The sequence below is a fragment of the Erpetoichthys calabaricus genome, chromosome 8, assembly GCF_900747795.2.
Source record: "Erpetoichthys calabaricus chromosome 8, fErpCal1.3, whole genome shotgun sequence".
Classification (NCBI taxonomy): domain Eukaryota; kingdom Metazoa; phylum Chordata; class Cladistia; order Polypteriformes; family Polypteridae; genus Erpetoichthys; species Erpetoichthys calabaricus.
Genome location: NC_041401.2, coordinates 11,088,494 through 11,115,584, shown reverse-complemented (window position 1 = coordinate 11,115,584; position 27,091 = coordinate 11,088,494). Strand labels below are relative to the sequence as shown.

General features: G+C 40.8%; 1 protein-coding gene across 1 annotated transcript in view; it reads right to left on the bottom strand.

Moving 5' to 3' along the window:
• pde11a (phosphodiesterase 11a) overlaps nt 1-11,531 on the bottom strand; it is a 428,873-nt gene extending 417,342 nt beyond the window's left edge. Inside the window, exons 1-2 of the mRNA XM_051930468.1 lie at nt 11,490-11,531; nt 10,210-11,199 (exon numbers count right to left, since the gene is read on the bottom strand). Coding sequence (XP_051786428.1) covers nt 10,210-11,199; nt 11,490-11,531 — 1,032 coding nt within the window. The remainder of the gene's footprint in view (nt 1-10,209; nt 11,200-11,489) is intronic.
• Nucleotides 11,532-27,091: the final 15,560 nt, after the last annotated feature.

Genomic DNA, 27,091 nt, shown 5'->3' with positions numbered 1-27,091 from the left:
ACACCGGAAAAAAGTATTGGACACAGTAAGCAGCGAATTCCACAAATGGGTTCTTCTCCCTGAGTTGCACCAGTGCCTGTTTTTTTAACTCCGTATGTTTAAGCACCAACACGGGGGGACGCCTGTCTGGGTTTAGGTTTTTGTAATAATCAGGACAGAATTGACGAAGTCGAGGTGATTGGACCACTTAGGTCACGTGACCATAATATAATGCAATTCTCAGTGTTTTGTAAGAGTGCGGATGCAAAAACTAAAACTGTTAAGTTGAACTTTGGTAGGTCAAATTTTGAGCAGATGTGGTAAAGTCTAAGGAGGATAGACTGGGATAAGCTTTTAAATGTGGAGACAGTCGAGGAGCAGAGGGAGATGTTTAAAAATGTTCTACAGGTAATGCAGGATAGGTACATATCTACATTTGGAATAAATCGGAAATTTAGGAAAACTCCACAGTGGACTGATAAAGATTTAAAAAAGAAGCTGCACAGTTATTATTATTATTATTATTATTATTATTATTATTATTATTATTATTATGTATAAGATGAATAACTGCAATGAGAATCATGGAGCGTATGAGAACATCTTTACTACCTTATCTTTATTCCTCTTGTTGCACTGAGCATGTATATGACAAAAGAATTTCCCTCGGGATAAATAAAGTTCTTATCTAATCTAATGAGGGCAACCATTAAAAAGGATATAAGGGAAGCTAAAAGACAGTTGGAGAGGAAAATAGCAGATAAGGTGAAAGACGACCCTAAGAGATCCATTCAGTGTTTTAGTAGGACAGTCAAGGAGGTGAAGTGCATCAGGAATAGTAAAGGAGAATTAAAAGATACAGACAGTGAAATTGTGGATGCCCTAAACTCACATTTTTCTGAGGTCTTCACAAGTGAGCGAGTGGATAACCTCACAGCCGTAACAGGGACTACTAAGGAGGTGCTGAAGGATTTGGAAACTGTAGAGAGAGAAGAGCTGCTGAGATTAAACAGGCTGAAATCAAACAAATCACCAGGACCAGGTAATACCCTCGAGTTCTTAAGGAGGCGAGTGAGTGCAGATTAAATTTAATGTCAGTAAATGTTAAGTATTACAAATAGGAAGTAAAAATGTGAGATTTGAATACACAATGGGAGGTCGGAAAATCAAAAGTCCACCTTATGAGAAGGATTTAGGAGTCATAGTGGACTCTAAGCTATCGACTTCCCGACAGTGTTCAGAAGCCATTAAGAAGGCTAACAGAATGTCAGGTTATATAGCGCCTTGATGTGTGGAGTACAAGTCACAGGAGGTTCTGCTCAAGCTTTATAACACACTGGTGAGGCCTCATCTGGAGTCCTGGGTACAGTTTTGGTCTCCAGGCTACAAAAAGGACATAACAGCACAAGAGAAGGTCCAGAGAAGAGCAACTAGGCTGATTCAGGGCTACAGGGGATGAGTTATGAGGAAAGATTAAAAGAGCTGAGCCTTTACAGAGATTAAGAGGAGACCTGACTGAAGTGTTTAAAGTGATGAAGGGAATTAGTGCAGTGGATCGAGATGATGACTTTAAAATGAGTTCATCAAGAACACGGGGACACAGTTGGAAACTTGTTAAGGGGAAATTTCATACAAACATTAGAAAGTTTTTCTTCACCTAGAGGACCACAAACACATGGGCTAAGTGACCAAGTAGTGTGGCAGACAGTAAGACTTTAGAGACTTGATGTTTTTTCAAACAATTAAGTGGATAGGACTGGCGAGTTTTGTTGGGTTGAATGGCTTGTTCTCATCCAGATTGTTCTAATATTCTAATGTTGGTGGTTTAAATCTTCAACTCTTTGGAAACGGGTTACCCACCTCTGGATTCAAGTTAACTTAGAAACGTCTCATGATGGGTAGAGGCCATTGGGCACTTGCAGTCCCAAAGCATGTAAATCCCAAAAAGTTGCAAATTAATGCCCATTAAATGGGAATATAACAGCACCAAACCCCAGCTAAATAAACACACAACCACAAAACCTCATAAAAATAAATTGTTTTTATCCTTCACAAAAAATGCTCTGTAATACTGTGAAGCTCCAAAGAGCACTATGGCAAAAATGGAGTTACTTAAAAACATAAGGCACTCCAAGCAAACAAAGACCAAAAAAAAAACAGAATTTCACCGCAGAACAGTAAAAAAACAAAAAATCCAACAAATCACAATAAACACAAGGCACAGCAAAAACACAGAACTCCCCAAAACTCTGACAGCACCTTCAAAATGAACCACCAGGAACTGTGGGAGACCATCCACATGAAGGTCCTAGAAAGAATCTTTGTTTACTGAGATACATAACATGCTCCATACAGTAAATAACCATAAATAGATGGTAACAAATTTGTAAAATACCAGCAGGTTCCAGATTTTAGAAGCTCTCTTGCTGCATGCAATCACAGAAGCTAAGTCCAGGTTTATTAGTAATAAAATGCCTTGCATTATTCATTCCAACATATGGCGCATCACAAACATGTGTAGCAATAAAATGCATTCCATTTTTCATTCCAACAGATGGCGTGTCACAAACATGCATAGTGATAAAATGCATTGCAGTTTTTATTCCAACAGATGGCGTGTCACAAGCATGCATAGTGATAAAATGCATTGCATTTTTCATTCCAACAGAAGACACATCACAAACATGCGTAGTAATAAATGCATTTCATTTTTCATTCCAACAGATGGTGTGTCACAAACGTTTCTAGTGATAAAATGCACTGCATTTTTCATTCCAAAAGACGCTGCATCACAAACATATGTAGTAATAAAATGCATTCCATTTTTCATTCCAACAGATGGTGCATCACAAACATGTGTAGCAATAAAATGCATTGCAGTTTTTATTCCAACAGATGGCGTGTCACAAGCATGCATAGTGATAAAATGCATTGCATTTTTCATTCCAACAGAAGGCACATCACAAACATGCGTAGTAATAAATGCATTTCATTTTTCATTCCAACAAATGGTGTGTCACAAACGTTTCTAGTGATAAAATGCACTGCATTTTTCATTCCAAAAGATGCTGCATCACAAACATATGTAGTAATAAAATGCATTGCATTTTTCATTCCAACAGATGGTGTGTCACAAACATTTCTAGTGATAAAATGCACAGTATTTTTCATTCCAAAAGATGCTGCATCACAAACATATGTAGTAATAAAATGCATTCCATTTTTCATTCCAACAGATGGTGCATCACAAACATGTGTAGCAATAAAATGCATTGCCATTTTCCTTCCAACAGATGGCACGTCACAAACATGAATAGTGAAAAAATGCTTGCATTTTTTATTCCACCAGAAGGCACATCACAAACATGCATAGTAATAAAATGCATTTCATTTTTCATTTCAACAGATGGTGTGTCACAAACGTTTGTAGTGATAAAATGTATTGCATTTTTCACTCCAACAGATGGCACGTCACAAACATGCATAGTGATAAAATGCTTGCATTTCTCATTCCAACAGATGATGTGTCACAAACATGCATAGTGATAAAATGCATTGCATTTTTCATTCCAACAGAAGGCGCATCACAAACATGCATAGTAATAAATGCATTTCATTTTTCATTCCAACAGATGGTGTGTCACAAACGTTTGTAGTGATAAAATGCAACATCTTTTGGAATGAAAAATGCAGTGCTTCACAAACATGCGTAGTAATAAATGCATTTCATTTTTCATTCCAACAGATGGTGTGTCACAACTGTTTGTAGTAATAAAATGCATTGTATTTTTCATTCCAACAGATGGCACATCACAAACATGCGTAGTGATAAAATGCTTGCACTTTTCATTACAACAAAAAGCACATCACAAATATGCATAGTAATAAATACATTTCATTTTTCATTCCAAAAGATGCTGCATCACAAACATGTGTAATAATAAAATGCATTGCATTTTTCATTCCAACAGATGGCATGTCACAAACATGTGCAGTGATAAAATGCATTGCATTTTCAATTCCAACAGAAGCTGCATCAAAAACATGTGTAGTAATAAAATGCATTGCATTATTCATTTCAACAGATGGCGCATCACAAACATGTGTAGTGATAAAATGCATTACATTTTGCATTCCAACATATAGTGTGTCACAAAAATGTGCAGTAATAAAATGCATTACATTTTGCATTCTAACTGATGGTGCATCACAAGCATTAGCACCTGCTTTTATGAATCAAATACCAAATGGCATATAATCTGTTAGTGTCCTGCTATATAGCCTACCATATTATTAAAGATTTGAGGTTACTTTCTATAAGGAAGTTCTTCAAAGCATGAAGAGTTAACTTCATATGCAAAAAAAAAAAACCTTCCCATAATGAAATGGTGTGCATTCAAGTAATGGTTCCATGACAAACTACACAAACCAGTAAAGAAACATAAAATGACATTAAAGGACCATTATTTTTAAGAGAGTACAATGAAATTCGAAGGTGGAAGTATAATATGGGGCTGTTTTTCTTCTCATGGTACTGGTGGATTGTAGATTATCAAAAGGAAGATAAATGGAGCCATGTACTGGGAAATTTCTTGAGAAGCATCTGTGGCCATCCACCAGGAGGATGGGGATGAGACGGGGTGGACATTTCAGCAGGTTAACAATCTTAAACATACTGCAAAGGGGAATGGCAGGTGGATCCAGAGGAAGAACATAATGGAGTTGGAGTGACCAGTCAATCACCAGACTTGTGAAAGGAGCTGAAGGTGAAGATTCATCAGGGGCCCCCTTGGATTATTCAAGCTGTAGAGACACTCTGTGTAGAAGGTGGGCCAAACTCACACCTGAACACTGTGACAGACTCCTTTCTTTGTACAGGAAGTGTCTTGAAGCTGTCATTGCAAACAAAAGCTTCGCCATCAAGTGTTAAATAAATTTCAGTTTTGAATTCTTTCTTCCTCTGTTATTCCAGTTTATCGCACATAACTTTTTTATGGATTGGAACGTTACGATTTTTTTGGCTGTGTCATTTTATTTAGTTAACAAGCTGTACTACCCGTCTAAGACAAGCTGAAATATATGTGATCAATGTAGGCCTCAGGATATTCAGTGTTAACGTTTGTGAGTCCGTCATCAATTGCAATATATTTTGTAATGCATATTCTGTTGTAGTCCTGCGGTGGGTTGGCATCCTGCCCAGGATTGGTTCCTGCCTTGTGCCCTGTGTTGGCTAGGATTGGTTCCAGCAGACCCCCGTGACCCTGTGTTCAGATTCAGCGGGTTGGATAATGGATGAATATTCTGTTGTTAATGCAATCTTTTCATTCCAACAAAAGATGCTTTTACAAATCCCATACCAAATGGCATATAACAGAGACATGGCAAGAAGACGGACACTCAGATAGATACACACACACACATGTCCTTTTATTAAGGTGGATAAGCTGATTTCTGTTACTCTCTGTTTGACATGTTTAGAGTTAAAATCTGCAGGGCACTATCTATTGGAATGTATTTTGTAATACATGTGGTAATAAAAAGCATTTTATTTTTCATTCCAATAGATGTCATATCACAAGCATTAGAACCGCTTTTACAAATCCCATACCAAATGGCATTTAAGAGAGACAAACATGCATTGTATTTGTTAATCCAACAGATGGCTCATCACAAACATTAGCACGGCTTTTACAAATCCCATAGCAAATGGCATATAAGAAAGACAACAAAACAGAGGCACAAATACAAAAGCTGTGGTGACTTCTACTCTTCATATGCGTAATTTAATAAATACTAGATGAATGTGGGCCCACTCATAGTTATTCCCCGACAGTAGTGATGTGCAACATATTAGATAGATAGATAGATAGATAGATAGATAGATAGATAGATAGATAGATAGATAGATAGATAGATAGATAGATAGATAGATAGATAGAAAAGGCACTATATAATTGATAGATAGATAGATAGATAGATAGATAGATAGATAGATAGATAGATAGATAGATAGATAGATAGATAGATAGATAGATAGATAGATAGATAGATAGATAGATAGTTTAGTAGTCTCCAATATGAATGTACTGATGTGTATTGTTCTACACAATTGGATCATTAAGATGCGTGTGTATGTGAATGCCATCCTTGTGATAGACTGGTGTTCTGTCCAGATGTTGTTCCTGCCTTGCACCTGATGCTTGCTGGCATAGGCTCCAGCTGCCATGTGACCGTGCCCTGGATAAACGGTTTAAGAAGATGGATTGATGGATGGATGGATAGACACTATATAATAGATAAGACACATTGATAGTTATTTACGCCACTATATAACAGATTGATATGAAAGGCGCTCTATAATTGGTAGATGGATATGAATGACACTATATAATAGACAGGCACCTTAGATGGCTATATAATATCTGCATTTCTAGTACACAGCATTTCCTTGGGAGTTGCCGTTAGTTGTGCACTTCGTGAAAGGCACTATATCTTTGGTATAGATAAATATGAAAGACGCTATATAATAGACACATTATATGGCTATATAATATCCTCAGTTCTAGTACACAGCATTTCCTCGAGAGCTGGCATGAGTGGTGCACTTCTTGCCATTGCCTGGCCAGTTTACGTAATGTCTCCCTCGAGTTTCCTTCTCTGATCTCAGTCTTTGCTCCATCTCCATACAATAAGGTGAACTGAATTCCACTACGGAGCCCCGGCTGTCTCAGAGTGTACGTCGTCTCCCGAGACTCAAACAGCTTGAACGGTTACAAACTCTTGCTCATCCGCTGTAATGTCGCCCCCTGCCGTCGCGTGCCTGGACAGCTGAAATACACTAATAAGTTCATTCCTGATCAACTTTGTGGCACACAGCCCGTAAACGCCGGCCCCTCCTCCAACTCTGTCTCTTTCGATCTTTCTTTCTTAAACGAGTTAAACAGTCAGGTCCGATTGTTTGTCGAGACTGATTCAGTGATCGAGTTTAAATCGTCCCGCGAGCTAATTGCATGGGCCGCTTTCAGCACCTGTCCTTGATGCCTACGAATGAGGTTTATAATCCCGCATCTCTTTTCGCGCTCTCCGTTATCTACATTGGCAGATTTCATGGACACTGCTCGTGTTTTAGGTCATCTTACATAATATCAGGCCATCTGGGTTACAGATCTAACCAACTACACAGGATGTATTTACCTTCCCGTGGGATCCCATGCTGCGCTCGTTAGAAAGGACCATTGAGGGTCGCACGTTTAGCTCAGGACTCGACACGAGCCGCCAGTGCAAACGACGACAGGTACACGGGACCCTGATCGAAATGCACAGTGACATCAAAGGTGCGCCCTCACATTTATGTAAGATGGGGTGCAACAGACAGAAATGACGAGACTGAGAGAGTGAGAGAGAGAGACAGACTGTGGGCGAGGACTAGAAAAAGGAGTGCAGCCAAGAGAGAAAAAAAAACGAGTCCATCAAGGCGGAGATCGTGAAGGAAAGGAGAGGAGACGGGGAGAAGTCACAACGCAGGGTGACAGCTGAACTGGGACACTAATGGGGACAGACGAAGTGGCAAGCAGACAAATGGCTAGAACACAGAAAAACGTACGAGGGGCAGTGAGATGACGGGAAATAACAGACAGAGAAAGACGTTAAAGATAGACTGACACATAGATCGAAAGGCACCATATGAATGGGAAGGCGCACACATCCAAATACACAGACACACACGAAGAAATGGACTGGTGCCCTGTACAGGGGTTAGTCCTGATGCATGCTGGGATAGGCTCCAGCTACCCCATAACCCTGCTCTGGATAAGTGGGTTTGAAGATAAATGGACGGCTGAATAGAAAGATATATATATATATATATAGATGCGAAGGTACAGTATGATAAATAGATACACACATTGATAGAAAAATCACTACATGAGATAGATAGATAGATAGATAGATAGATAGATAGATAGATAGATAGATAGATAGATAGATAAGGCGCTATATGAATGATAACTAGATAAATGGATAGGAAGGCACTATATGATTAATAAATGGATACATAGATGGGAAGCCACTATACGATTGAGTAATAGATAAACAGATACACGGAAAGGCACTACATGATCAATAATTAGAAAGACAAGAAGGCACTATATTATTGATAAATGAATAAAAGAGAAGGCACTATATGATCAATAAATAGATGGGAAGGCACTATATTATTGATATATGGGAAGACACTATATGATTGATAAATGTATAAATAGACTGGAATGCACTCTGTGATTTTTTAATATATAAATGGACAGACGCTAAGGCACTATATGAATGATAAATAGATTGGAATGTACTATATGATTCATAAATAATCAGGTGGAAAGGCACTATATGATGATAGATAGATAGATAGATAGATAGATAGATAGATAGATAGATAGATAGATAGATAGATAGAGAAGGCGCTATATGAATGATAACTACATACATAGATAGGAAGGCACTATATGATTAATAAATGGATACATAGATGGGAAGCCACTATACGATTGAGTAATAGATAAACAGATACATGGAAAGGCACTACATGATCAATAATTAGAAAGACAAGAAGGCACTATATTATTGATAAATGAATAAAAGAGAAGGCACTATATGATCAATAAATAGATGGGAAGTCACTATATTATTGATATATGGGAAGACACTATATGATTGATAAATGTATAAATAGACTGGAATGCACTCTGTGATTTATTAATATATAAATGGACAGACGCTAAGGCACTATATGAATGATAAATAGATTGGAATGTACTATATGATTCATAAATAAACAGGTGGGATGGCACTATATGATGATAGATAGATACATAGATAGATAGATAGATAGATAGATAGATAGATAGATAGATAGATAGATAGATAGATATGAAAGGCACTATATAATAGATAGATAGATAGATAGATAGATAGATAGATAGATAGATAGATAGATAGATAGATATGAAAGGCACTATATAATAGATAGATAGATAGATAGATAGATAGATAGATAGATAGATAGATAGATAGATAGATAGATAGATAGATATGAAAGGCACTATATAATAGATAGATAGATAGATAGATAGATAGATAGATAGATAGATAGATAGATAGATAGATAGATAGATAGATAGATAGATTAAAGTGCTTTGTAATGGTGACACTTGCAAGACACTCAGTGATTGACAGATGGCGTGCCTTCTATGTTTTCTTGACATGTTGCAGCCTTGAAGGCACTATACGCAAAGGCGGACAGCATAAAGTGCCTTGTAACAGTGACATTTGCAAGGCGCGTTATTCTATCTATCTATACACACACACAAACACACACACACTTATATATAAATATGTGTGTGTAGAAATGTTGTCAACGCTTTTTGAGAAATTACAAAGTCTTTACACATTTATTGTGAAGGAAGGCAGTGACCTCCAGTGAGCGTTTCTTGTGATATCTAAAATGCAGGGGACCCCTCCTGTCGCGGGTTCACCCCATATATCCACATTGCTAATGAGCCCATCACACAGTGTGTCAAATAAAACCCATGATATATTTCGACAGGTTGGACATTAAAACGAAGCCCCAATTCTGCTTTTTCAGAAACAGCAGCCTTATCAAGCACGTCGAAAATCGGTTCTTCTGAAGGTATTCGCAACAGACACCATAAGGAGATCATCTTTTTATTTAAACTGCTCGACCCTCTCTTTTCACTCGGCAATTTCCTATTTATGTATTTCTTAATCACTTTGAGAATTTGATTCACACTTCTTCGGGTTGTCGCTGTAAACATACAAACGCGGGGCTCCGCTCCTCAGCGGTCCGCCGATTTCCCCAACTGTGCGCAATTCTCTCAAGACCACCCCCGGGCTCGTAAAACGTCAGATGCACTGGAACTCTGACGTCCAGACTTCAAGCAGCGTTTCTTTTCAAATGACAGTTGTGGACAGTTGGAAGCCCCCTTTCAGTCAGAATGTGTTGCCAGTAAGCAGGTAAGTTGTTGGCCGTGCAGAACCGAACAGCGACGATCAGCGATCACAGGCTAACAGACCTTTGGCACAAAAGACACGAGGAATGCCATCTGGTAAGCGGAGTTCGCGCCAAACAGATCGTCATCATCCTAACAATACTAATATATATATAATAATCATCATCATAATAATATTTATGAGCAGGTTATATAGTGAAATGGGTACCTGATAGGCGTCGGGGATGTTGACCGTCTCTCCGTGCTCCGCCACATATCCAATGATTCCTTTCCCCCACGGCACCTGCACTTCGTCTGAGTTTTCGATACTCAAGGATGGCAGCACCGTGGTGCCCGCGTGCACGTCAAAAAATTTGGACACCAAGGTTTTCTTGTTGGCGGTGCCCTCCACCAAGAACAAGGAGCACCGGTCAGCATCGACCATGATGCAGACGAACACAAGGATTTTGTAGCTGAGGCTTGTGATGTCCAGGTCATTGGAGATATCTTTGACGAGTTCGAGGAAGAACTCCCTCTCGTTGTGCTGTTTGAGATAATATTTGAAGTCTATGGCGGTCGACGGATACTGAGGGATGTTCACCCGGGACTCGAGCAGGGCACTTAGAATGTGAGCTGTGGTGGGGGGTAACGAGCTGGCTTTCCTCAGCAGAGCCCGTCTCCGCATGCTGGTCAGGGGTTCCTGGGCTCGGGAGTTGACGTGCTCGTCATAAGTCCTGTTCACGTTGATGGCTTTGGATCGTGCAAAACTTTTCCTCAGCTCCTTGTGGGAAGCCCTCCTTTGCAGACCGTCTCCTCTGTTCACCCAGCTGTCCTTCCTGCTGCCGCCGCCGCCACTGGTGCTGCTGTTGCCGCCGCCGCCGTTCTTCTCGGTTTCGCTGCCACACTGGTTTCCCGGAGCCTTGCTCACCTGGTGCGTTTTGAGCCATTTGTCCACCATGCTCTGCTTACCTTTCCTGTTCAGGTAGTCTTCGAACAGTTCGGGGTGCTGGTCCAGGAAACTTTCTACTTCGGAAAAGTCCATGCTTGAGACCAACCTGGTGGGGATTTTGAGATCCTCGAGCCCGGGTTCAACACCCACATGCGAACAGTGTGCATTTAAAAGAGAAGACGGAAAGCGGCACTGGGGGCACCGCACTGAGCGTGCTCCTCCACCGGCTTGCCGAGTGTGCGCGATCACCGCTGCGGATCGCGGCCGTGACTGTCGAAATCAGCCTTTGCACTTGCTCTGCGCCCTGAACATTTTGCCGAGCTTTGCAAGCAGATTATACCCGAGTCCTCCTCCTTCTCCTCCTCCTTCTGCTCCCCCCACTCCCCTCCCCCCTCGCCAAGCCGTAGCTTCCAGCGCTTCTGCTGCGTAGCTTAGCGGGACGAGTCAGGATCCTCCCCGAAAGTGCGCTGACGTCCGCCGCTGAGGCGTGTGTTTGTGCACACGCGCCTCGGCTCCGCTGTGTGCCGCTCGCCCGTTCACACCGATCAATGCAAACTCACAGCGACACAGTCCTGACAGCGTGCCATCATCGGCCCTGGCATCGCACTAGGGGGGCTCGCTACCCTTTGATCTCGACTCCATGTGACGCGCGTCAGTGTATACATTATGAACACGGCGGCTGCCGCTGCAGCAATATCTGTGTCAGCTCACACTTTAACGATCAGCCTGATCCGGAATCGGCGAGTGCGTGGGAGGCGACTGCACGCTGCATGTTGCGGATATTTCACAAAATAACAACAATAATAATATACGGGATTGATTGTGCGGCATCGGCTTTCCAAAACACAACAATACTCGAGTGTGGGCAGCCCGTGTCTTTGCCTAAGGGTGTTTGGAATATTTATTCTTTTTAAATTGGATTGGAAAATAAGATAAAAAAAGAAGGAAATCCCAACCGGCTTTATAATGAAGTTATGCAACCCTGAACCGAAAAGAACGGGCACAATGACAACTGGTGACGTTCAAAAACAAGCAAATAATACAAGCAAGTCACCTCACGAAACATCTCGACCTGACACCATGCCAGAAAAATTTAGTGAAATACGTGGAGACAAACTACTGTTTTTAAGACTGCCGTCCCGTTTAAAGGCACTACTTACACTGACTATCGTTCTGGGAAACAGGGGCGCCGCTACCTTAACTTATTAGGGGGTTTGGGGTACTCCCTTGGAGCTTTAGTGCGCTGAAAGCGTTTGGTTGGTCCCCCGGGAAGTTTTTGCGGAATCGTCCCTGCAGATCAGAACGTGACCCAACGGAGAAGCTGGATGCCTAAGTCCTTTGGGGGGTTGGCTCTTGAAGACCAGGGGCTTAAAGACCCCCTCACAAAAAGACGCCACTGGTGAGAAACGGAAGGTAACACAACGAAACACGGAGAGAAGGTGCACACGGTAAAATGAGAATGACCTGACATGACATTCGAAGAAACAACAGTAGATGACAAACTGACAGGAGAGGCGCTATATGATAGATAGATAGATAGATAGATAGATAGATAGATAGATAGATAGATAGATAGATAGATAGATAGATAGATAGATAGATAGATAGATAGATGTGAAAGGCGCTATATGATAGATAAATAGATAGATAGATATGAAAGGCACTAGATGATAGATAGATAGATAGATAGATAGATAGATAGATAGATAGATAGATAGATAGATAGATAGATAGATAGATAGATGTGAAAGGCACTATATGATAGATAGATAGATAGATAGATAGATAGATAGATAGATAGATAGATAGATAGATAGATGTGAAAGGTGCTATATGATAGATAGATAGATAGATAGATAGATAGATAGATAGATAGATAGATAGATAGATAGATAGATAGATAGATGTGAAAGGCGCTATATGATAGATAAATAGATAGATAGATATGAAAGGCACTATATGATAGATAGATAGATAGATAGATAGATAGATAGATAGATAGATAGATAGATAGATAGATAGATAGATAGATGTGAAAGGTGCTATATGATAGATAGATAGATAGATAGATAGATAGATAGATAGATAGATAGATAGATAGATAGATAGATAGATAGATAGATAGATAGATAGATAGATGTGAAAGGTGCTATATGATAGATAGATAGATGTGAAAGGTGCTATATGATAGATAGATAGATATGAAAGGCACTATATGATAGATAGATAGATAGATAGATAGATAGATAGATAGATAGATAGATAGATAGATAGATAGATAGATAGATAGATGTGAAAGGCGCTATATGATAGATAGATAGATAGATAGATAGATAGATAGATAGATAGATAGATAGATAGATAGATAGATAGATAGATAGATAGATACATATGAAAGGCACTATATGATAGATAGATAGATAGATAGATAGATAGATAGATAGATAGATAGATAGATAGATAGATAGATAGATAGATAGATAGATGGGTTGGAAAGACACGATATCATATATAGATAAACAGTATATATATAATATTAAAAAATTTGGGTGGAGACTCGATCATCTCTGAGAGACACTTTGAAGTCCTGTGAGACTACTTGTACATCATGCCCTAGTTACAGACAATTTCTCGGAGACACTCTAACGTCCCGCGAGACAAGGAAGTGAGACAAAAGGAAGGCTGCTGTACAGGCTTTTAAATGATCGACACGCAGCGCGATATGCAGAACACGCAGTGTGGTAGCAGCAGCAAGCCAGCAGCTGATAGGTCCGTGTCTCCTTAGGGTGCCTTCAGCTAAACCCACCCCTTCACAACGCGAGTGACAGAGACACGAAGTGGCGAGTGTGTAGCTCCCGCCATTTGGGTTTGGTTGGGGGTGGGCGAGCGAAGTGAGTAGGGGGCAAAGCCCTGTGTAAGCCCTGTGTAAGCCTGTGCTGTAAAAAGCCCAGGGTCCTAGAAACTATTGATATCAGAAAAAAAAACCAACTGTAGAGATGTCAAGTAATTGAAAGGAACTACTCTGGGCGTCTTTCCCCTAGGAGGATTCATTTTGCCGATGTGCTCGCCTAGCTTGTGTATTAGCGGCGGAAGTAAAAGTAAAATGGATACTGTTTTGCCGATGTTAGCGGCTAAGCGATTTTGTCTTTATTCTGAGGTTTCATTTTGCCAACATGCTCACCTCGCTTTTGTTATTAGTGGCTAAAAGAGTTTCCTGTTTCCTCGGAGGTGGAGCCCTTACCCTGACTCCACCTCTCTCTTCCGGGCGGATAGACACACACACACACATTACCACGCGTAGACGTTTATATATAAGAAATGAAACTCATTATATAATAGAGATATGAACAACCCTATAATAAATAGACATACAGATATGAAAGTCATATAATAAATATACAAGAAAGGCGCTATAAAATCAGATAAATATGAAAGGCACTATACAACAGATATATATTGTATATAAATAGGAAAGGCACTACAGTAATCCCTCCTCCATCACGGGGGTTGCGTTCCAGAGCCACCCGCGAAATAAGAAAATCTGCGAAGTAGAAACCATATGTTTATATGGTTATTTTTATATTGTCATTCTTGGGTCACAGATTTGCGCAGAAACACAGGAGGTTGTAGAGAGACAGGAACGTTATTCAAACACTGCAAACAAACATTTGTCTCTGTTTCAAAAGTTTAAACTGTGCTCCATGACAAGACAGAGATGACAGTTCAGTCTCACAATTAAAAGAATGCAAACATATCTTCCTCTTCAAAGGAGTGCGCGTCAGGAGCACAGAATGTCACAGAGATAGAGAAAAGCAAACAAATCAATAGGGCTGTTTGGCTTTTAAGTATGCGAAGCACCGCCGGTACAAAGCTGTTGAAGGCGGCAGCTCACACCCCCTCCGTCAGGAGCAGAGAGAGAGAGAGAGAGAGAGAGAGAGAGAGAGAGAGAGAGACAAACAAAAATCAATACGTGCCCTTCGAGCTTTTAAGTATGCGAAGCACCGTGCAGCTTGTTGTTTCAGGAAGCAGCTGCACAAAAGATAGCAACGTGAAGATAATCTTTCAGCATTTTTAGACGAGCGTCCGTATCGTCTAGGTGTGCGAACAGCCCCCTACGTCAGGATCAGAGAAAGTCAGCGCAAGAGAGAGACAAAAGTAAGCTGGGTAGCCTCTCAGCCATCTGCCAATAGCGTCCCTTGTATGAAATCAACTGGGCAAACCAACTGAGGAAGCATGTGCCAGAAATTAAAAGACCCATTGTCCGCAGAAATCCACGAACCAGCAAAAAATCCGTGATATATATTTAAATATGCTTACATATAAAATCCGCGATAGAGTGAAGCAGCGAAAGGCGAAGCGCGATATAGCGAGGGATTATTGCATATAATAAACACTTAGGAAAGACTATATATAATAGATAGAGTTCCATTAATAAGTGACAGATCCTTTCTGATTAACATGAATCTTTAACTCTTTAAGTCTTTAACATGAATATGGCATGAGTTCAAATGCATCCTGAGTGAACAAAAAGCACTTTTAGCTTATTTCATATATTGGATGAACAGTTATCCAACATAGACCAACAACTCTGTGAAAAAGTAATTGCCCCCTGTTAAACCATCCCAGGTAAAGGGATTATTAGAGTCATGTGACCGAACACAGCCAACCCACTCAATAAATCTCACTTATATGGACTCTGTCAATCGGAATTAATTATATACACACAATTACAAAAATATATATTTGCTAGTATTATATATATAAATATCTTATTTATTTTTATTGTTACAAAATCTGTCCTTATGATGGTTGTTCGGTCCCCTTATGCCCATGGATTACAAACGGAATCTGAGGGTGAGAGCGTCAAGGTTCAGAAGCGACGACAGAAGGTGAGCAGATATTAAACACGCTTATAAGTATTTTTTTTAATTATATTTAACATATTGGTGCTGTTATAATTGTTAGACAGTTTCTGCAGTCTCACGCCTGCTCAGTACATGTTGGATTTTAAAAGCGACCGCCACCCGTCCGTGGCTTTTTCCGTGACAATGTGAGGCCCAGTGACGCAGAAGTAGCGCCGTTGCCTCACACGAAGAAGACCAGGGTTCGTGTGGAGTTTGCATGTTCTTTCTTGTATGCGCGTGGGCTTAATCATCTTTCTCTGTTTTTCCTCCCACAGTATATTCAAGGCCAAATTAAGACCTCCACAGACCCCAGGGTGTTGAAGCTCAAAAACTGCACCCTCACCTAACTACCCGCACTATAGTCAGCCATTATGACCATCACATATTACAGTAATACATTAGAAATAGCGATTGAAGTAAAGACTCGTCCAAAAACTTTTTACCCCCTTCCCCTTCCTTATTTGTCCTTTTGCGCTTTATAATAAGGGTAACAAACGAATTCATGAGTGCAACACGACATCTGCAGGAATTCAGCTTTCTTACGATCATCAAATATTTTTTAAAGGACCTATGTTACGTTGTGTCAAAAAAACAAAATGTAACTTTTGGGTTCGCATATTTGCACCAAATAAAATAAAATAATACGTACAGGAAAACCTACGGTCGGATTTAGCGTTGCTGGCCTCGTTGTCCCACAGGTTGTTCCTCACGTCTATATGTCGGTGTTCGCGCACGTCAGGCACAGCAGTTAGAAGCGGCAATGTTCACCATTTTCGGGCCGCTTGTAAAGTCGTCTGTTGGATTAGAATTATTCCAACTCGTAATTGGAATGTTACATTATCATATGTAGCCTACTAATTTAAAGTTTCATACTCTAGGTGCAGTTTTCAGAAAAAAACGAAGTTTTTTTGCTTCACGGTCTTTTTTCATTTTTCTTTTCGCTGCACCACTGAGCTCCCGATTTGAATGACCATCCATTTCGATTAAGCACATCAAATGTACGACCTCATCAAGGTGACCCGTGAGACACTAGCTCTGATCGGTGCTACCCATATTAGCCAAGCACAACTCATACCTTTCACTTAAAAACTTTTAATTCCGGTCGTATTGTTAAGTTTATAATTGTGAGTTTCGAAGCGGCGTGGGGTGTGCGCTGGAATTGGAAAGCCAAGTACTGCGACTACCCGGACTGGTACAGATAACGCGGACGTTTCCTGTTTATAGGCATTTTTCTCTCGTAGTACCTGTTCAGTTGTTCACCTTACCCCAGCTTCGGACTGTCGAACTGAATCAGTAAGCAGAACACCGATTCGTACGTCAACGTATTTCTCCTTATTTATTTATTTTCCTCCCTGTGCCCACGCACAACACCAGCGCATGCGTACTCACATTATATTTCAATGCATGACAAGCACACTTCTGTGAAAAGCGCCCCAGGGTGCGCAACAGATCACCCCGATCACAGGTTCGGACAGGGGGATGTCTCTGAGTCGACCTTCATGTAAATGTGGCGACTTTGAGAAACTTGTGCGGCTTAGGCTCCGCCTCTTTTCATGACGAACAACACCCCGAGCGCGCTGTGACGTCCACTCCCTTAACAGGACCAGTGCATTTTGTTAATGTAATTCAATAAATAAATCTCATGCTTTGGGTCAGGGAAGAACCTTGAAGCTCCAGCCGGGATTCATTCAAAGTTATCATATACGACTTCAAACATAGGGCGGCACGGTGGCGCAGTGGGTAGTGCTGCTGCCTCGCAGTTAGGAGACCCGGGTACTCCGGTTTACTCCCACAGTCCAAAGAGATGCAGGTTAGGTGCATTGGCGATTCTAAATTGTCCCTAGTGTGTGCTTGGTGCGTGTGTGTGCGCGCGCGCGCCCTGCGGTGGGCTGGCACCCTGCCCGGGGTTTGTTTCCTGCCTTGAGCCCTGTGTTGGCTGGGATTGGCTCCAGCAGACCCCCGTGACCCTGTAGTTAGGATATTACGGGTTGGATAATGGATGGGTGGATGGACTTCAAACATAACAGCTCATTAGGTAAAACGTAGTAAGGTGAACTTTACAAAGCGATTCATGTGCAGAATTGTTGGTAACGTAAAGTCGTGGAAGATCACATAGATTAAACTATATATTTTTATTTTATGTAGCGCCTTTCAAAAATCAACCCATCACTCTCGTAGCAAGAACCCCGTCCTTCATTGTAGATTGTGGTTCTAACAAGGGTCTTTTTAATAGAGGAAAAGATGAATGAGATATAGAAAAAGTCGCAGCCCTCCGTCTGAAACAAAATACTATGGACTGATAACAATGTGATCGAAATGATCCTGGGTATATAAAAAGAAAACGCAAAGAAAACCGAACAAGTCTCTCCATTTTCTTTTCCTTTCGCTTAAGAACGCTGTTAGCGTCAGACGACGCGGTTAGTGTCCCAACTTTTCACTGTTGCCTGTCTTGTCACCCTGCCACTAAATATTATATATAAATATATGTTTATCTGTCATATAGTGTATTACATATCTGTATATCTATTATCTATATCTCTGTTTCTATATATCTATTTATCAGATACATTCCTATCTATTATGTAGTGCCTTTCACATCTATCCATCTATCTATCTCTACCTAATATATAGTGCCTATCTATCTATCTATCTATCTATCTATCTATCTATCTATCTATCTATCTATCTATCTATCTAATATATAGTGCCTTTCATATATATCTATCTATAATATATAGTGCCTTTCATATCTATCTATCTATCTATCTATCTATCTATCTATCTATCTATCTATCTATCTATCTATCTAATATATAGTGCCTTTCATATCTATCTATAATATATAGTGCCTTTCATATCTATCTATCTATCTATTATGTAGTGCCTTTCACATCTAGGGCGGCACGGTGACGCAGTGGTAGCACTGCTGCCTCGCAGTTAGGAGACCCGGAGGAGTTTGCATGTTCTCCTCGTGTTTGCATGGGTTTCCTCCGGGTGCTCCAGTTTCCTCCCACAGTCCAAAGATTGGTGATCCTAAATTGTCCCTAGTGTGGGTGTGTGTGTGTGCCCTGCACTGGGCTGGCGCCCTGCCCAGGATTTATTCCTGCCTTGCGCACTATGCTGGCTGGGATTGGCTCCAGCAGACCCCAGTGACCCTGTGTTAGGGTTGGAAAATGACTGACTGACTTTCACATCTATCTATCTATCTATCTATCTATCTATCTATCTATCTATCTATCTATCTATCTATCTATCTATCTATCTATCTCTACCTAATATATAGTGCCTTTCATATCTATATGTCTATCTATTGTTTATATAGTGCCTTTTGTATTTATTTACCAAGAATGAAAATGTTATTTCTTAAGCAAATTTAAAAACAGCATTTAATTGACTGAAGTTCTGTATATTTAAGAGATAAAGGCAAGGAAAAGGACATCCAAGTTAAAGACCATATAAAATGTCATCAGCACAATATGAGTCATCATTTAAAACCAGTAATGTTTGGAGCAGCTGTAACCCTGAGTACACTTACATGCGCCCACCAAGCCCGGGTAAGGTGAGTAGCCCAATTAAGTCAGAATTCTGGTTTCGTAAAATCCCACTCCCACACGCCCAAGTCCACTTCTGAAGTTCTCCTTTAGTAAAACGTTCGGTTGTCATTAAAGTGCACCGTTGAACGTCCTCCTTGGCCACCGTGAATCCACAAACAAGCAGAAGCCCGTGTCTTACATGCAGTTTCAGGGACGTTACTTTTAAGCGTAATTTAGTTACAGCACTCATTCCTTACAAAATAAGTAAATATGTTCTTTCATTACTTCTTATAAAATGTAAGGTATAAACAGTGCCTCACTTTTTCAAATACTTTTTCTTCGTGTTCCTAAGAAACTGCACATTTGACTGTCCAGCATTTGTTTTAAAATCCTAAGCCCATATATGAATGTCCATAAAACGAACCGGAAGCACAAGCCAAACGAGATTCATTTTCTTGTGTGTTATAAATACGTTTAGTCCTTCGCGTGCCGTGTATATTACACCACAGTCATCCCGTCTTCACATCTCCAACCTGAGGCACCCAAGATCTGCCACCGCAGTGTCCACCAGAACTGTTTCAGCACATCAATAGCAGATAGCCGGAAGGTAACTAAACTGACACTTTAGTTTATGTGCAGTCCCGTTACCGGATTGCGCTCGGCCCACTTTCCTGCTTGACCGCGTGACTGTTCCCTGCACAGGACCACCACAGCTGCTGCGATAATAATAACGACGCAGGTATTTTTACTTCCATTAAATAAATACTGCATTAGGTTACTCATTACTTTAGAAAGTAATCAGGCTACGTAACGCGCGTCTCTTTTTTACACGTCTCCCCGAGGTTGTGCTGCTCAGCCTAGCAATGGACGTTTAGCTTTTCAAACATCAATTTAGCAGTTTCTGAAACACAGAGGCAGATTATTGCAACCGGGAAGAATAATGCGATTGGCTGAAACATTTGCCGGAGGAAGCTGATCTTGTGTTCACTGCTGTCTGTGGCTGCTGAAAGCGCATGCGCAGTTACGCGGGTGAGTGGAGTACAGCGGACACGTGCAGACAACAAAATCCTGACGTGTAACCCGGTTTAGGGTTTCCTTGGCCATATATACGGGTTACTTGTGAAGAAAGCTACCTGGTTTGTAATATAGGTCGGAATAAAGGGTCACATGACATTTTAGAAATCGTGTTTCTGTGACTATCCGGGTTATTAAAGCACATGTACTATAAATGCGCTGATTGCATGTGTTAGGTTGTTCCACAATGTCGAGGTATGTACTGTGGCGGCATGAGTCCCTTTAATTTGTAATGAGGATCGAGGCACATCTAACAAAAGCTGACGTGATGATCTTAATGACCAGGGGCCTCATGTATAAACTGTGGGTACGCACAAAAATGTTGTGTACGAACATTTCCACGCTCAAATCGCGATGTATAAAACCTAAACTTGGCGTAATGCCACGCTTCACGGTAGCTCATAACCTGGCGTACGCAAGTTCTGCGCTCGGTTTAGCAGACTGGTGGCACCCAGTGTCAAAGTAGCGCTACTGTTCCAGTGTGGTTTCCCTTTCTTTTTTAGATCCACATCCCTGACGCATCTTTATCGTATACACTGAAATTAACTGCATATTGTTTATTAGTTTAATGCATCTGATTGTAATTAACTTGTAACAATATAATGTTCCACAGAATGGTCAAACTATTCCAAATACAAAAGCTGCTTTAGTGTTGTTACTCTCACTGCACCTTCTTCTTCTTCTTCTTCTTCTTCTTCTGTCAGCTGCTCCCGTTAGGTGTGGCCACAACAGATCATCTTTTTCCATATTACTCTTACTGCACCACTCGGAGTATTTATATCACTGTATCTGAATGTGAATCACAGATCTACAGCAGAGAAATATCGGGATACAGCATCAAGCACATGCTGCCTCAGCCACGCTGTCTATTTGAACTGCTCTCATACGGCAAACACTTCAGAGCTTTTCCTGTACGGACCTCGCGGTTCACAAACAGTTTCATCCCAAGAACTCTAAATGCACTCAATCAGACCATCAAGTGCTCCTTGTAGAACTGTCTGTACTTAAAAGTACAATCACCTCACTGTAAACTTGCGATACATTTATAATATTACACAACCTGAGCCACTTTATAAAGCACATATTTACATATGATGATGATATCATTTTAAAGATGAAATGCAGCAAAATATGTTTATTATATTATACAGATAAAACTTTAACTTCTTTTAAATAATCTATATTGTTAATAATTAAACATGTGAGGACACAGTGTCATAGCGCTAGCGAGCCGCTGGCGCTCTATTCACGGATTGTTCCTACCTTGCACTGTATTCTTGCTGGGACTGGCGTGACACTGGAAGGATAGATGGATAGAATAATTAAACATGTACTACAAAGATATTTCAATGTTCCTTAACAGTTTTGAAGAATCAGCATTCTAAGCTTACAGATGGCTTAACGTCTATTTCAGAGCTGATTGTGTGGCGATTGGGTATTTGGAGAAAGAAAAGTAAGTACAGGAATTGGAGGTTAGTACGTTTGAGAGAGACAGTACTGCTACAATAAAGTATTTCATCGAAGGTTGCGCACGGCACAGCAAGCATCTTGCGTGAGACATGAACAATCACTGCACCACTGTGTTCCCATGTTTAATAACATGCTTTAACTCCTATCATCATGAAAATGATATCACATATACATCTCAGTATTTTAATTATTCAGAGAGCTGTAATATCATAAATGTAATGGATTTTGTGTCGTCGGAGGAAGAGAAAGCCCGTTTAAGAAGCACGTAGTGATTCACACACACAGAGCACATAGAAGATCAAATACAAAACAAAGCATTTAACGTGCTACTTTAGTTATAATGCGATTTGAGAAACTAAACATTAAACGATTTTCAGATGAAGTTTATGATGTTCTACTTTAATGACAAAATAAACTATGTGATTAAAGTGGAAATTTCGAGGTTAAAGTTGACATTTCGTGCTTTTTCCCCACTGTGTGCCTTTTTCTTTTCTCAGTACTCTAATAAGCTTTTATATGACACTCAAATGGTGGGCTACGACTTGCCTTTTCACGCGACTTTGATATCCGACAACTTCTTTTTTATTTCGGGCACTGTGCGACTTTGTGAACTTGAGCTTTCGAGTTTTTCCGACACACTATGTCACTCAATCAGCTTCCTTTTCTTGTTTATATCACTGTTTAAACCAACAAATAGTATGTTTTTCTTTGCCTCCACTTGGTATTTGCTGAAATTCTTATAATTTCCCCCGTGCTTTTGCCATTGCCTTTTCACAGAACGCTGAACTTAAGGGCTATTTATATTGATTTGCATATTCAAAGAGGCGTAATTCTGGGAGGAGTTGGGGCGGGACAGCAGGCGTGTGCACATGTGTTACATTTCCGGGATTTATGGAGCGGAAGAACGTGGAAGTTGGCGTTCGCACAGATTTATGCATCTGTATCTTTTTGTGCGTACAAACATTTCCGCTTTTGTGCTTATGCCATGTTATAGTGCGAATTCTACGCACGCCATTATGCATGAGGCCCCTGGTGGTGGAGTGGGGGGCACTCAAAGCTTCAAAAACAATCATTAATGAATCCTAAACCTAAACTGGGAGCCAGTGAAGTGAAGCTAAACCTCTAGTGACGTGACCTCTTTAGTTCTAGCCAGTCGATAATGTGACTTTGCATGCACAATAAAGATGATTGATGAAAAAATTAAAATGATCTAAACGGATCGCTTCCTCTAAATCAGGAAATGGCGATATTGGCTTCACTTCTGCGATCATTCTCAACTGAAAAAAAAAAACACACACACACACACACACAATCCTTGATGACCAAGTTGACTTGTTTGTCAAATCTGAGGTCCCCCATCAAAAATCAGATTTGTAATCTGTGATTTCACTTTAGTGCTCTGGGCTTTCAGAGACCCTCGCGGTACAGTTAGGGGTACCAGGCAAAGTCACCTCAGATTTCCCGTCATTCAGGTTGAGGAAATAATTTGCCAAACTGCCTTTAATCTCCACCAGAGGTCTCCAAAAAGCAGGCATGAGTAGGTTTCACATATAAGTAAAGCTGCATGTCGTCTGCGTAAAAGTGAAAGGGAATGTTGTGTTTCTTAATGATCTTCTCCATGATAATTTTCCAGATATTTAAAGACTAGCAAAATACCCGTGCTTCGCAGTGGAGAAGTAGTGTGTGAAAGAAGTTATGAAAAAGAAAAGGAAACATTGGATGCGAGGAATAACTCCAGTCCCCCCTGAGCCAGTTCCAGTGAAGACAATGGCCTCAATGAGGTTCTTGTGCAGAGATTTGATCTGAAGCCTGGTGCAAAGTTTTGGTGGTTGTAAGGTTCATAGTAACATAATTGGTGTACCGACCTTCAAAAGTAAAGTATGTGGAGGCCTGCCCGGAGGATTAAGAGTGTGAAGAAACTAAATGAAAAGGCAGGAGTCACCAGCAGGAAGACGTGAAGCAAGGCCAACAATAACAGGCTTGAAGCGGTGGAGTAAAGAAGAAGGGAGCAGTGAGGAGGCACACGAGCGCGGGATGTCATTAATGTATATAGGCAGGGAGCCAATAACGTGGTAGGTGCGCGGAAAAAGGAAGGGGGCCCAGGGGCGGCCCTGACGTGAAATAAATCATCTGTTAACAGAAATACGGAATGAAATGGCCAAAAGGAGAGGTCAGTTACAAAAGTTCCTTATGGCATAATGGTGAGAACCTCCAGAAAGAAGACATTATTTTCGAAAGTTTGTTACGGGGCACGGCGCAAAATGAAACATACTTAACATTTGTAAGTACATTGTAAAGGATGAGCATGGGAAATGTGGGCTTCCTACATATATTGGAAGTCGCAGAAATAGTGAGGGGGGGGGGGTTTCCCCTATCTATATATACAGTTTAGGGGGTACACCCGTTTCCCCCCCTTGGGTGTTGCAATAGGACATGAAACATACCAAACTTTTGTATGTACACTGCAAAGAATGAGTACACGAAATTTCAGCTTCCCACTTACATGGAAAATGGGAGAATTAGTGATGAGTCAGTGAGGGCTTTGTCTTTAATATGTGGAGATGTTATTTTGTCTTGGTGGAGTGATATTTTACTCTCCTTTCCCGTTTTGTATTATTAATATGTAGCCTTTGTCAGAATGCCTCAAATCTCACAGACTTACCACTGTTTAGAAGATATTGTACTTTATAACTTCTCCTCACCTTCCCTTCTACATTTATAACCTCAGGCAATTAGGTATAGTAAAAGACAAGCAGAACTTTAGTTACACTTTAAATAATGTATTATAGATAATATTCATAATTAATAACAATATGGGGTGGCACGGTGGCACAGTGGGTAGCGCTGCTGCCTCACAGTTAGGAGACCTGAGTTCGCTTCCCGGGTCCTCCCTGCATGTTCTCCCCGTGTCTACGTGGGTTTCCTCCCACAGTCCAAAGACATGCAGGTTAGGTGGATTGGTGATCCTAAAATTGCCCCTAGTGTGTGCTGGATGTGTGTCTGTGTGTGTGTGCCCTGCGGTGGGCTGGTGCCCTGCCTGGGGTTTGTTTCCTGCCTTGCACCCTGTGTTGGCTGGGATTGGCTCCAGCAGACCCCCATGACCCTGTAGTTAGGATATAGCAGGTGTGATGGATGGCCGGCTACATATTCCCGACAGCATGGAGGTTCCCCGAATTCCAGCAGGGCCTCATGGACCTTGTAGTTTGTATGCACAGCCCTGCTGGATGCCATGGGGGCTACCGGGAGTCGCTGTAGGGAGGCTGACAGACTGTTATGTGCCCTATAACCTGGAAGTACGTCCTGGTCACATGAACAGGAGAAACAACGTGCTTCCAGGTTGAAGAAAGGACTTTTACCCTGACCTGGAAGTAATAAGGACTTGTGGACTGTTGGGCAGGAACACCTCCGGGTCAGGGGGTATTAAAGGACTCTGGGAAAGCCCACACACTGAGCTGAGCTGGGAGGAAGGGTGGCTAAGTGACTGGGAGAGGAGGATTGTGTTTTGAGAGTATTATTGTTGATTACTTACTGTATGAGTAGTGTGGAGTGGAGGGTGCTTGGTGCACTGTATTATAGTAAAATAAATAATAGTTATACTTTTACCTGCTGTTTGGCGTCGTACCTGAGGGTTCAAGAGGTTGATAAGAGCATCTACTCTTACACAGGTTGGATAATGGATGGATGGAATAACAATATGCAAAGTACATTTGAATATTGGCATCCATACAACCTGATAAATGCTGATGTGTAGTTTCAGGCGGCACACAGACTTGTTAGTTACTTTAAATGTCTCCAGTTAAGTTCTCATTTTGTGGTCAGCTTTCTTCAGAACAGGCCGCATGTCATTGTGTTGTCCTTTTCAGTTCATGGTGTGTGTCAGATGCTCCTTCATCAGTTAGTAAGAGAGGGAGAGAGGGTGACGGGGGCAAAACAATCAAATTTATAGATTCTCTATCCACACCCTACAGCCAATAGGGAGTCGTGGTACTTAAAGGCTTCTGATTACAAGCCAATTCCAAACAGCCATACTTCAGACCAATGGGGCACAGAATACCTTCACACCTGCCAGCCCCCAACACCATTTGTTAAGGTGAAGCTTGCCAGTTAGGCAGCCTGGCTTTCCTGTGGGGGCTGACTGAGAGGCTCCTGCAGAGAAACACTTGCTAAACTTGTTTGAGGCACTTCACCCCAACCCTGTTGTAAAATTCACTACCCTGATGTAACCGCCTGCCCGCGCCGTACTGCTGCGTCCTGGCCTTTGGATTTGGTTAACCCTCAAAGCTTCTGCATTGTGATGTGTATGCAATGTGCTGTACAAACAGCCACGAAGGAGTAATGCAAACACCCTTTAGTTCTTGATGTTTTCTCTTTTTATTTTTATTAATAGTCTGAAATATTAAAATAGAGAACATAAAAAGTGACAATTCAAGCTCTGTGATTCCTCCTCCTCTCACAGTAACACAACGAATACTGGGATCAATCTAAATTGTAACGACTTACATAACCATGCATAGCTCAATCTATATATATAAAATTCTTTTCGTGTTTGAAACAGAAATTACATATAACCACGCGATATGGAAAATACGTATGAAACAGAAATTACGTATGACCACGCAATATAAAAATTACGTATGAAATGGAAATTACGTATGACAACACAATATGGAAATTACGTATGAAACGTAAATTACGTATGACCACGCAATATGGAAAATACATATGAAACGGAAATTACGTATGATCACGCGATATGGAAATTACGTATGACAACACGATATGGAAATTACGTATGAAACGGAAATTACGTATGACCACGCAATATGGAAAATACATATGAAACGGAAATTACGTATGATCACGTGATATGGAAATTCCGTATGAAATGGAAATAACATATGACAACGCGATATGGAAATTACGTATGATCACGTGATATGGAAATTACGTATGACCACACGGTATGGAAATTATGTATGAAACGGAAATTACGTATGATCACGCGATATGGAAATTACGTATGAAACGGAAATAACATATGACAACGCGATATGGAAATTACGTATGAAACGGAAATTACGTATGATCACACGATATGGAAATTACGTATGACCACGCGATATGGAAATTACGTATGACCACAGAACATATTATAATACAGGAACTAATCAGGTTGTTTGT